This window comes from Artemia sp. Qi Xiang Cuo, chromosome 20 (assembly GCF_049724085.1).
Source record: "Artemia sp. Qi Xiang Cuo chromosome 20, ASM4972408v1, whole genome shotgun sequence".
NCBI lineage: Eukaryota > Metazoa > Arthropoda > Branchiopoda > Anostraca > Artemiidae > Artemia > Artemia sp. Qi Xiang Cuo.
Window position 1 is genome coordinate 33,177,949 of NC_142813.1, and position 14,140 is coordinate 33,192,088.

The 14,140-nt window shown below is 32.7% G+C and overlaps 1 protein-coding gene across 2 annotated transcripts in view; it reads left to right on the forward strand.

The window, feature by feature from the left end:
• Positions 1–13,115, forward strand: part of LOC148940116 (uncharacterized) — a 307,698-nt gene extending 294,583 nt beyond the window's left edge. For both annotated transcript variants that reach the window (XM_089106482.1, XM_089106483.1), the window contains exons 10-15: positions 473–617; positions 1,752–1,961; positions 2,959–3,177; positions 10,751–10,864; positions 11,766–12,032; positions 12,836–13,115. In XM_089106482.1, coding sequence (XP_088962608.1) covers positions 473–617; positions 1,752–1,961; positions 2,959–3,177; positions 10,751–10,864; positions 11,766–12,032; positions 12,836–13,033 — 1,153 coding nt within the window. In that variant the 3' untranslated portion in view covers positions 13,034–13,115. The remainder of the gene's footprint in view (positions 1–472; positions 618–1,751; positions 1,962–2,958; positions 3,178–10,750; positions 10,865–11,765; positions 12,033–12,835) is intronic.
• Positions 13,116–14,140: the final 1,025 nt, after the last annotated feature.

The window sequence follows — 14,140 nt, forward strand, 5'->3', positions numbered from 1 at the left end:
AGTTTTGAAAAATATCCTTTTTTTTGGGGGGGGGGGGTGGGTAGGCTATTTTCATTGAAAAATGATTATTATTTTTTTTTCATTGGAAAAATCAAAGAAGTGATAAATTCCCCCCTCCAATATTTGAAAAATACATCCTCCCCCCAATTCTCATGAATTGACAACACTTTTCAAGACCCCCTTATTGGTGGGTTATAAAAATTAGCATTTTCGGATGCTACCTTGGACAGAAGTGTAAATTTGATTACTTGTATTTACACTATTTTAAATAAACTTTCTCTGTTAGATAATAAAACGCTCGAGTCATAAATTAGAAAAAAATTCTCTAAATTTTGAGGCATTAAACACATTTATCGACAGATCCTTCTACAAGGTTTCTCCTCTAACCCAAATAGCAGCAAAAACAAATTTAAAACATTAGAAAAAAAAATTAAACTTATCAAGCAACGTACTTATCTCTCTGTACTTCTAGGCAAAATAAGCTTCTGGAACTGGAGATTCTCAAAGTGGAACTACAAGAAGCTAAAACACTTTTAGAGCAGAAGGTGTATTTGCTTACTGACTCTCCAGCGAAAGAAAAGAAGAAACACTCTGAAGAAGCCTCTTTCCGTGCGGAAGTAAGTAATTTACTCTATTGATGTCTTCTCAATTTTCTCTCTGCAAAGATTGAAAACGACTAAAATAATAGCTTGGAAAAAAAAACTGAATAAAAAAGTGCATATCCTTTAAATGTCTTCTACTAAGCCGGTTTTGATGCACATAGGGTCTTGTCAAGAGGGAAGGGGCAAACGGTACATAGGATTTTGTCTAGAGGGAGGGGACAAACAACCAGGATAAGTATTTTAGGGAGCAAAAAACTTTCTTTATTTTTGGAAACGGCTTCACACATTTTTACCCATTTTTGCCCAAGGGAGTGTAAGATTTCATTCCTGTGGAAATGGAATAAACAAAATGATTATTTAATTTCTCATTTTTGAGCGTCATTTGCTTCTTGCTATTATGAGGTTTCACTCTATCAGGAATGATTGTTTTATTCAGTTTCCTAATAAAGAGAACGCAAAAAAACTTTCACTGAAATTTACGAGTATTTTATTGTATTTTGATTAGACAGATTACTAACCCTACTTACTAAAAGTAAATTACTAAAAGTAAATTCTGTAAAAATTTATTGATTGAGATCTTAGCCACAAAATAAAGAAAAAATATGTGTTTTATGTTTGTACTTGGAACAAATAAAGAACGGCTTCAGTGGCCTTTAGAAAAGCAAAGCTCAAATGGACAGAAAATCTGAAGATTTTCTTTACTTTTGAGCCTTCATTTACTAATTGAGTTAGACGCTAGAACATACCTGGGAAATAGAGGAGGTAGAGACATGGACCTAAGGACATTGCAATTCTGGGGGGGGGGTGAAGTTTCAATAGGGTCAAATACGTGAACATGGAGGGGATTGTAACCAAGCTAAGGTTCACCACAAGGAAAGGGTTAGGCATTCTTCTCCCAGTCAAGATCATGAATTTTTAAATTTTAGATTACGTACAAGATAAAACATTTTGAATTCTACAAACTATTTCTGTTTCTCCAGAATTCTTATAATATCTTATTTCCCTCCTCACCATATACAACTCGAATCTAAAAAGCAAGGTGTTGGTGAATAATTTGCTACATTTAATAGTTTAATGCATTTTGTCATTTTTATTTGTTTACTTTTGATAACTACATGCGGTAATTTAACACGTTTCATTTCTTCTTAGATTTCTAAAATGAGAAACCAGCTCTCCATAGCTCAGAGCCAAATGAAGGAACTGGAATCAGTAAACTGCTCTTTAAGAGAGCAACTGAATGTTTCGAGGTGTGAAGCAGAAAAATTCAAACCAAGGACGCTTTCTAAAACTGCGGAAGCACAGACAGAGACACCACACCGCGTTTGTAAAGAAGTACAAGTAGAAGTTCTCAGTAAAATGGTAAGTTTATTAGTGAAATTTTTTACTTGAGCTATAACATCCGATCCTTATGCTTGAGAATAATTTCAAACTTCCTGGAAAATAAAAGAAAATTTTTTGGAATGTCCGTCCAAATTCTACGTCTATCTCTTTTACGCCTGAACGTCTGTCTCTAATTTCTGGTTAAACTTTTATTCTATGTGTCTGTTAAAAACATATCTTAAGTCGAACTTCCATCTGGACTTTTTATTTAATTGTTTGTATTGTTTATATATCTAAAACAGAAATCTTCCGCCCTCAACAAGATACAAGACCTGCTTTACAACAATGATATTCATAGACAATAAGATAAGCTAATGGGTATTTAAAATCAAAATGTGGCCATATTCACAAAAATATTATAAACATATTGAACCAAGAGTTTTAACTCAATTCAATCGTCTGACAAAGAAACAGATCATGAGTTTCTTCTGACTAAAAAAAGAAGTATCCAATGAAACGAACTGAACAGAATTACGCCTTCGAACATCCCTAAATAAACGTCCCTAATCTGTTACGAGTTCGCATGCTTCTTTAAGCAATGCTCCGAATGTTCCTCTTCACTTTAGCTATGCTAAATGGGTAACCAACTCTGTCATACAGGCAGTGGTATTTTTTTTGCTTGGGGGGGGGGGCAGTTGACTGGGAGGGGCAAAATATCACCCCCTTGGATTTTTGTCTCTTCCCTCCCTAAATTAAAGAAAAAATACCTTTTGGGGTATTTCCATTGAAAATTGCCTTTTTGGTGTTTTCATTGATAAAATGGCAAAAGTGCCCCCATCTAGATTTTGAAAAATGCATCCCACCTTCCCCTCTAAATTTTCGGGATTTAATACCACTGAATCCAGAACATATTTTTATTACTCCCAGGTTTTCAATGTTGCACTTAGTGGGAGGTTTTTAACTCACAATATAATGTACCCATACTCTTAGAAAACTTTATTATTCTATATTTGATAATTGGTGCTATATCTTAAAGGTCAGTAAAAGTCCAATAAAGAATCGTCTGTCTTCTGAAGAAATTCTGGAAGATATTGCGTTGACTGAAAAATTCATCGATGACATTTTTGATGATGTGACCGACAAAAATTCTTCTGGAGAGCTAGAAGCGCTCAAAAATGACCTGATCGAGAAGCAAACAGTTCTTGAAGTACTTGATGCTGAAGCTAAACAACTTACAATGAAAATACAGGAAAAGGTAGGCTTATGAGCTGGATTAACCGAGCAAAAAAAAAAAAAAAAAAAAAAAAAAAAAAAAAACGTTTTAACACTCATACGCAATTAAAGCAATTAACACTCATACGCAAATAACACCCATACGCAGACATTCAAAGAAAAAAAAAATAGAAATTCATAATTAGAAAATAATGAAATAAGGCCAACAAGGGCGTACCCAGGATTTTTGTGTGTGTGGGGGTATTTTTTTGGGGGGGGGATAACTTCTCCTAGATACGGCCTTGAAGGCCAATAATAGTCAAGAAAATTGCCGAAATTTCAAGCCGATGTTTATGGTTCTTCCTCATCACCAAAAACTTGGGAGGAAAAAATGAGAAAAAAAAACGAGGACTAAAATAGAAAACTAAACTTAAAGAAGACTATGTACATAATTTTTTTTTTTTTTTTTTTTTTTTTTTTTTTTTTTTTTTTTTTTTTTTTTTTTTGGTTCTCAGACTTCATTTTTAAGTTCTTTTTTCTCTGTCCATTTTTTGGAGCAAAGGGCGGACAACAAATATTGGTTGTAAATATTTATCATTTATTTTGCTATTTTTGCCCTTATCCCGTCGTTTTTTAATCTTCAGTGTTTCTTGAATTTACTTATAAAAGAGATTAAAAGCCCTAATGTAGAGCAACTGGATTTTACATAAGGTGAAATACCCACAAAAAAAGTATTCACACGATGAGCGTCAACTAAATCTGAATACTAACTGGAAAAAAAGAAAATGTTTAAGTCGTTTGCTAGGCTATCGAAAATATTATCTATCTATCTGCGTCAAGAAAATAAAGCTCGCATAAAATTATTGCAGTCCGTTGGCACTTAGTTTAAGAGTGAGCATTTGTGTGGTTCTGGCAGATCTTGTGCAAAAACTTATCGAAAGATACCGTGTGTAATAACTTACAAAACTATCCCCGTATGTAAAAATGATCAACTTGTAAAGAGAAGAAAAGTATTTCATTTTTTGGGGAGGTATCTGTTGGTCAAGAACGTAAATAAATAAAAAGATAAAAAAGGAGTATTTATCATTAATTACTGAATCTAAACGGAATTTAAAAAAAAGAGACCAATTTTCGAAATGTAACATAGCACGTATTTTTTCGATTGTAACCAAATTGCGTGACACGTAAAATTTGCTGGCATAATTATTATAAAATTCCAGAGGTGTCTATTGGTTGCAACATTTCAAATGGTTTTTTTTTGTCTAAATAGCAGTACACAAGTTATAATCATCCCCATTATGATTATGGTTAGTGAATAATCAAGGAATATAACCAACCAGCAACCAAACTCTCTTCTCTTCCAATTAAAAATGAGAACATAAAAAAATAAATAAAGGGAAAGTCTAAGGTAAAAATCAGGGTGAAAACAGATTTGCCAAATCATCGTTCCATGCTTAATAAGGTAGACGTCTGAATGTGATAACTTAGTCCAAGTTGTTTACGATTATTTATAAAATAAAACGAAAAACGTAACTAGATAAATAACATTGGAGCAATAACTTAGTCATAAGAATTACTACTCAAGCTTGTAAGTTAATAATAGTGAAAAGCACAGGAAGCTCAAAGAAAACAAGGAATCAAGATAAGCAAAATAAAAAAGAAGCTAAATAATGCACTGAAGTTATTCATTTATATATATATATAGTAGAATGTAGAATATTAGTAGAATATTTTTCATTTACAACCTATACATAAATAAATGTCACAAAACAGCGCACATGCCTGGTGGCATACTATATTATATTATATAGATTATTTATAGATATATTATATATAGATATATTATATAGATTATTTATAAAATAAAACGAAAAACGTAACTAGATAAATAACATTGGAGCAATAACTTAGTCATAAGAATTACTACTCAAGCTTGTAAGTTAATAATAGTGAAAAGCACAGGAAGCTCAAAGAAAACAAGGAATCAAGATAAGCAAAATAAAAAAAGAAGCTAAATAATGCACTGAAGTTATTCATTTATATATATATATAGTAGAATGTAGAATATTAGTAGAATATTTTTATTTATAACACATACATAAATAAATGTCACAAAACAGCGCACATGCCTGGTGGCATACTATATTATATTATATAGATTATTTATAGATATATTATATATAGATATATTATATAGATTATTTATAAAATAAAACGAAAAACGTAACTAGATATATAACATTGGAGCAATAACTTAGTCATAAGAATTACTACTCAAGCTTGTAAGTTAATAATAGTGAAAAGCACAGGAAGCTCAAAGAAAACAAGGAATCAAGATAAGCAAAATAAAAAAAGGAAGCTAAATAATGCACTGAAGTTATTCATTTATATATATATATAGTAGAATGTAGAATATTAGTAGAATATTTTTATTTATAACACATACATAAATAAATGTCACAAAACAGCGCACATGCCTGGTGGCATACTATAGCGCTGAAAATATTGCCAACGAAAATACACAGCCATTTTGTAACTAAATTTTACAACAACGAAAAAGAAGACCCTAATGAACCAAATGCTTAGCATGTCATAAGATATTTCTTCACCAGTCTTAGAAAATGTCGCTTGTTGCTGCATTCTCGAACTGATGCTGGAATTGAGTTCCAGATTTTTGGGCCAGTGTGACGGATGCTGGATCCCGCTCGATGTCGGGCGAATTTTGCACGAAAAGTCTGACCGATGCGTAGTAGGATAATTATGAAATTGAGAATTAGTTGGAAAAATGCCGGAGAAATTTACAGGTAAATTACTATATTGATAATCGTGACAAATACTAGAGATAGATATTAATTGAATTTGGTCCAAAGAGAAAATTCCTGAAGTCCCATATAGGTGTCTAACTGAAAATCTGCAATCAACATTAAAAAGAATCCTCATTGCTTTATTCTGAAGTATTTGGAGAGATAACCAAACCGAAATGCAATAGATGCCCCACCGAAATGCAATTGAGAAAATATGGGTGGACGAAAGAATAATAAATAGATTTTAGAATAGCTTTATGAAAGAAATGACGAAGACGAGTTAGCATGCCAATATTTCGGAAAAAATTTTAACGACAGTGTTTTTACATATTTATGAAAAGACAAATTTTCGTCTAAAATAATCCCAAGATATTTGAACTGATCTACCCGTTTTAATTCAAAACCATTCAAGAAAAGAGAGAAGGTATCTGACACTACTGATCCAGTTCGCGAAAATAATATATATTGACATTTTTTTTCATTAAGAGCTAGTAAATTCCTTGAATACCAATCAGATACAGTTAGTAATGTACTTTCGAGGTTCTGGAAAAGAACTGATAAGTCCCGGTGAGAAGTAAAAATTACTACATCATCAGCAAACACTATAATTTTACAAAGAGGCAAAACTTCAGGTAAATAATTTGTAAAAAGAAGAAATAGAACAAGACCAAAGACAGATTCGTGATGAACTCTATAATTAGTCGAAAAATGTTTCAGTAGCGAGTTAACAAGATTTATCTATATAATCGAGTCGTCTTCCACAAAGTTAAGATGCAACAACTTCCACAGATTGTATTGAAAATCCATAAGCCTTGGGTTTAAAAAGAAGAAACAAATGATTTACGGTGTCAAACGCCTTGGCGACATAAAGAAAAATCGCCAACGCGTGTTGACCCTCATCTAGTGAATTATTAATATTTAGTAAAAGCTCATGAATTGCCAGTTCAGTTGACTTTCCTTTTATAAAACCATATTGAGACGTGTGTAAAATCTTACTATCAAATAAATATTTTTGTAATTGACTATTTGCAAGTTTTTCCAAAATTTTGCTGAAAACCGAAAGTAGAGAAGTGCCTCTATAATCTGAATGGTTAGTTGAACTCCCAGCTTTAGGTAATGCTATAACATTTGCTTTTTTAAAAGCTCAGGAAAAACCCCATGCATAAGTGATAGATTAAAAATATGTGGCAACAAAGGTGAAATGCTTGACGCTATTTGCTTTACCGTTTGAGCCGAAAATTCAAATTCGTCCTTAGAAAAACTCCGTTTAAGCTTCAGAATAACTTTTTCAATCTCATGACGCTTAATCTCAGAAAAAGAAAAAGAATTTTTTTCATTTTGTTCATTAACTGGAACAAAAGGAGAATTCAGTTGCATATACATAGTCGATGCAAGTCTAGAACCAATATTACTGAAATAATCTCCAAAAGCATTTAAAATTTCATTGGTCTCTGTAACCTTTTCTCCATTTAAAACAAGGCAATTAACATTATTACTTTTACGACTATGAGGACGTATTTTTTCATTTATCAATTGCCATATTTTTCTCATATCCGATTTTTATTCCAAAAATTTCTCTTTATAATATTTTCTCTTCTCATGTCTGATATTTGAATTTAGATTTTTCCTACAAACTCTGATTTCTTAAAACGACTCAGGTGTCTGTAATTTTAAATAATTCTTAAATTTTCTATTTTTATGTTTTAACGATGTCAAAATACCTTCAGTAATCCATGGGTCAAATTTCTGCGCAAACTTTCCATGCGAAACTCGTGTTGAAGAAGCCCGATCCCGCAGTCGCATCATTCCAAACAAATACAACTTAAAAACAATATGGAAATTTTTTTCCAAGACAGTGCAATTTAAATCGGTGAATATTTCGGCCCTATGTCCAAGGGCCGTCTTCAGCACAACATTAAAGAAAAAATATATATATAAACAATTTACATTAAAATACGAAGTTTAAAACTAAAATGCTCTTAAAAACTTTTAAAACAGCCCCAGCATCCTTACTTCAACGAAGTTCAACCAGGACTCCTGGTTGAACTTCGTTGAAGTAAGGATACTGGGGCTGTTTTAAAAGTTTTTAAAAACATTTTTAGTTTTAAACTTCGTATTTTAATGTAAGTTGTTTATTATATATATATATATATATATATATATATATATATATTTTCTTTAATGTTGTGCTGAAGACGGCCCTTGGACATAGGGCCGAAATATTCACCGATTTAAATTACACTGTCTTGGAAAAAAAAAATTCCCTATTGTTTTTAAGTTGTGTTTGTTTGATATGAAAAGGCAGTGTGGTCTTCGTCAATATTTGAGTCGCATCATTTGATCAATAAAATCTGAAAACGCAGCATTTGCGTCATCTGAGCCATAAACCGAACTCCAATCATGGTCACCAATTAACTGACGTAGAACTTTACAATCAATCCATGTATATCGCTTTTTGAATTATCCATTTTTGAATCTCGATGTTGTTTATTACTATTATTTAAATTTAAAAGAACACTCACCGGAAAATGATCCGACATATCAGATAAAATTACTGACGATTTTTCAGCTTCAAATAAAACAGGAGAGAAAAATATATTATCTAATAATGTCGCTGTATTAGCTTTAACTCTTGTCGGTAGAGAAATACTTGGAAGAAAATTAGAACACAACATCATAGTTAAAAACTCCTTATTATTTCCAACATCGAGATTCAAAACATCCAAATTAAAATCACCTGAAATAATAACCGGTTTTTTCAAAGCTTCCAGATTTTTCAATAGCGGTTCAAAAACTTAAAAAAATCTTTTTGGGTTACCCGATGGAGATCGATAAACAGACCCAAAAATAAATGGATCACATCCCAAAGGTACAACTTAGACAAAAATAGTCTCACATAACCCTTCATCAAATACAGACAAATCACTGAGAATACTAAAAGACCAGTCATCACGAATAAGCAACAGATGATCTTCTCTTGAATTCTGACACGTTGTAGGTAAAATACATTTCACCCCAGGTAGATCTAACATTGTAAGGGGTGTAATAGTAGACAAAAAACTTTTGCAAAATCTAATACTTTCAATAGGACTAGATTCAAGCAAGAGTTGCAGTTCATTCAATCCAGTTTATGGACCTTGGGCATTTAAATGTCAAGATCAGATCGAAAAGTAGCATTTTTTTGTTTTATACGATAGAAACTCGCCTGAAGAATAATCACATTCAGGTAGATTATTTACATAAGGCATATATTTATCACTTCCGGTAGCCTAATTTATAATAACATCTAATTTCAAACCAGAATCAAGGAAACACTTAAAACTAACCAAAAGCAAAAAAAAAAAAAAAAAAGAAAAGAAAAATTCACCGCTTCTTAGTTTAGACGACAGGTTCATATGACACATTGCGAATCTGAACTACGTCGGAAATCGTTTTACACGGAATGATTTGCGAACCGCAATTGACATAAGCCACACCTCGTAAAGTCCATACATTTTTCAGTTCAAACTTATTGCGCGCAAGCTTGTAGATTTCTTGCCTTTCCCTGGTCAGAGCCTCATTTACATAGATTCGGGAACCTTTCAAATTCTTGCGATTGCGCAGGATCTCTATATATATATATATATATATATATATATATATATATATATATATATATATATATATAATACTCGTAACCAAAAACTTCTCTAACTTGGGCATAAAACTTCAACGTCTATTACCACCCAAATGCCTGGTTCCGAATCTTGATTTCCAATACATATTATTATTCATTTGTTTAAAACATATTTCTTTGTTTGATGTACATTTTATCTACCATAAATTATCTTTTTGAAGTAAGGATACCTCTATTATATTATAATACACTCCATATCACGCAACCGCGCATAGCACTCCCGGCTTAATGCTGAGAATCAGAAGGTCGGTACCTGCGCATTTGACGGCATGCGAATCTTTTTAAGTTCTCTTATCACGTAATCACGATTCCTTGCACCAATCTGTATTAATTCAGTATAGAGCTATAGCCACTGGTCGGAAACCTTAAAAAAGCTATGTGTTGCGATCTGACGATCGAAAATATGGACAACGATAGGAAACTTGAATCGCATTTGAACATCGCCGTCACCATTGTTCAGGTACACCTTTGGTTTTCGAAAAAAGACGATTCCAACATAGTTGGATGTGCTAACTCAAATGGTATTACATTACAACAAAGAGTAGGGGAAACTTACAAGAGTGGAAAATCACACTTTTGTCTGAAAAATTGCTAACACCATCTAGCGTTTGGAGATTTTGTTCCTTTTTTACCTACCCTAAACCCCAGCATACCCATCTCTTTAGGCACTTTAAAGTGTAGGGAATGACAAAAAAGCTGTTTTTTGTCACCAATAGGTCTACCAGCTTAGAGTCAACAAACCAATTAGGCTGCCAAAATTTTCTCAAACCAACCTAGGCTGACTTTGTGCAGACTAGATTTTGAATGAAATAAAATTTTGAAAATGAAAAAAATGGTGATTGATAATTATGGCTCACAGGAAAATTTCAGATTTAATTCGAGATTTTGAGCTCGAGGGGGCTAGCTGATAATTTGTCATTTGCAAAATTGCCACAAAGAGCTTTTTTAATCACCACAGCCGTTACCTTTAGCTGCCTACTATCTGTTATCCCATCTATCAACTTCTGTATCCATTCGGTATATTCCTTCGTAACTTTTTCTTAATATGAATTATAATGCACCGTTAACTGAAATTTTTATAATATAATATAACCATTTCTCTTTTTATGTATTCCTTTTTATTTTCAATTTTGCAGGATGCTGTGATAAAAGACCTTGAAAAAACCTTGAATAATACGAATGGTGAAAATGGTAAGCTGAAAAAGGAATTAGAAAGTGTACGAATAGCACTTGGAAAATCATTGCAAGAGGTAAGACTGAACAATTGTTTTAATCAGAACTTTTCTTTCCGCAGTAAAAAGTTGCTGACATTGGTAATATTTGCTGTAATTGATACAATTCTCCGGGACATTTTGGCTATATTTTTCAAACGGCGGTATTTGGTATTCTACTCTCAACTGAGATTCATATCCCACCCACTTGAACTGAGCATACTCAATCGACTGATTTTATTTGTGCTCATCAATCTTCTGTCACCTTTGGTAAACAGTGTATCCGCTTCATCTACGACCCTTTGATCAACAGAATGAACACTCTTTTTTAAGTCCTCTTTGGTTCGAAGCACGATATAACCGTCCTAAAACAAAAGTAATTCAGTACAAATTACACAAACATTGATTTTATCCCGGTGAATACCTGTACATGCTATTCTATAAATAGGGTTTAGTTTATCATTATGACTGCACAAATAGCAAAATTTGATAATATTTGCACTTCAGAAAAAGCTAAGATTGATCATGATGTACTCGGTTGTGTATATTCATTACAGAAATTATTTAAAAATAGCATCTGACTAGGCTCAGTGACACGCTACTAGAGCGAACTACTGAGATAATTCTGACACTTTTCTAGCAAACTTCTTTTTAACCCCCTCAGCCATTGGAATAAAAGCACCTATACACGTTTTAACCCCCAACTCCCTATCTCTAAAAATTCCAGCGGATGATCTTAGTTCCCACACAAGTGGTCCCCACATATCTCTGGTACCAACCCATACAAAGCTCGGACTCTAACATATAGTCACTCCAAGATTCTTTTATATATTTCTAAGGCCCAATATTTAATAAAAAGACAAAAAAACAACGAAGCTATTGAGGAGCGTGTTTATTTTATTTTTGAGGGCAAATTTTTTTTTAGTCTTTCATGTTACAGGCTACAGTCGTTAAACAGACGCTTGAAAAACGTCGATCAGTTGGTAGATCTTCATCATTTTCCGGCGTTCGATCCCCAAGAGACCGACCACGTAGTGTCAGATTCGAACCCAAGACTATTGAAGAGCGAGTACTAGAAAAGAAGTCGCTGACAGATGAAGAAGTGGCGCCTCCTAGTGATTTCAAAGTGACACGGCGTGTAGGTGACGATGGGCTTGTGGTTGCGTGGATACCACCAGCAGATTTTGATGCTATATGCGGTTACATTGTAGGTTTTATTTTCATTATACTATTATTGGATTTTAACATGTTTTCCTCAACCTTTTGGCAAATTTGGGAAGGGGGCCGGAAAAAGTGGTTTTAGAGAGGCAATGTCACCCCCTTTTTAGGTGTAATTTTTACCATGGCTATTTATTTTCCAATTGAATTTGCAAATAGTATTTAATTTCAGTGTCAGTGAGTTTAGAAACACTTAGTGTATTTTAAATTCTAAAACAGATATCTTTTCTGTTCTTTCTATTTTTCTTTATCAATTTCGTTAATTAAGAGTTAAAGGATGTTATTATATAAGACAATCCTAAGAAAAGGGAAGAACAGCTTTATGTATAGATACCCCAACAAACATTCACTTGAATGAGGGTACAGTACCATTAATTGATATATTGTTGAACAGAGCAATAAAGATAGCATACTACCCATAAAAGAGAACATTGTAGTTAATGAGAAAACAAGTTAAAAAAAGACATTAAAACCAATAATTACATGCTATCAAAATATCTCAGAAGATTAAGCTGGCCTTGTTGTTGTTTGATAAAACTGGGTTTGACATTTTGATTGGATTTAGGCGTTTGATTTAATTTGTTTTCAATGTTAAAATGAGTTTGCGTTCCATTCTTTTAATCTAGAGACCAAAGAGTATGGGTAATGCATATACCTATACTCTTAATATGGGTAGCTTAATATAAGTAACCCATACTCTTTGCTATAGACTCTTATTGTGCTCATGTAGAAACCCTTCTCTTTTTTTGCTTCGTCTAATTTTATTTTTACATGTTTCAAATCCATTTTCAGATATGTGCCAACGGAGAAGAAATACAGCGTGTCCGAAGTGCGGACCGGACAAAAGCAGTGTTGTATAATTTACCGACAGAATCTGATGTAAATTTAACAATACGATCCATCACAAAAGAAGGCTCTTTTTCAAAGTCAGCGGATACTTTTTTCAATCCTGATGTATTTAACGAAGTTGATAGTAACAAACGATGTTAAATTTCTTTATTACTCCATATTTTATTGTATTATTATATATTTAATTACTTACGGCTTAATAATAAAAATATTTTAAATCGCAGCATTTTTTTGCTACTTTAAGTCTAATAAGAAAGAAACATTTTATATCCGTATTTTCCCAGGTCACAGGTAAATAAAATGTAGAAGTTTGTTGTACTTTCATCATCATAAAAAAAGCGCGTAAAAATATATCCGGTATTCATATGCTTGATATACTATAGTCATGTAGGTTGTCATTATCTTGATGATTACTAGCAAATTCATAAGAATCTGGAATTAAAATCAAGTTGGTGGACTCTGATAAAAAAGTTGAGAGCCATAGCTAATTGAAAAAAAACAAAACAAGACAGAAAGTCTGAGTGAGAGGCAAATTGGCATAAGCCTTTTTCAGAATTGTATGAAAATGATGTCAATTCACTTGTTGACATATCATCCGTCCATCCTAGGGCAGAACTAAGGCTGGTAGGCATGAAGTAAGGGTAATTCAAATAGTCCATCAGTTCTATAAGCAAGGGGGCCTTCCATAAAACTGATCTAAGTAACCCTTATTCCAAGAAAAATTGGAATGTTGTGGTCTAATTGTACACTTTTTGACAAAAACCTATTTTTATTACCGTTTCTTAGGGATCTCACGTCCATTTTTCATTTCTGACATGAGGTAAATCTACTTAGTGTAAGACTGGTGGAATTAGTTGAAAACTGTACATGATCTTCAAGCCAAATTTTCCGAAACAAGGTATGGTCTTCTATCCGGGAATAAGATAGATTGACTCCTTGACATTCATGATTAGTAACTAAAAATGTAAAAATAAAAGAAACCCAAAAATTGACCCTTTTATGTTGAAAACGACAGCATACTTGCTATTGACCAGTTTAAAGCGTAAGAGCAACTGATAAAGGAGAGATTCTTGGCACTCTAAATTAGTCTGGAAGGACATAATTAAAGTTAGCGTCACTGATAGCTGCAGCGTTCTACGGCAAAAGCAAGTATTCAAAACAAATATAACCTAAAATTACAAATAAAAATTAAAATCACAAAGTTGAGAGTCAATCAATAGAACAAAGTTCATTTATATCTAGTCTGAA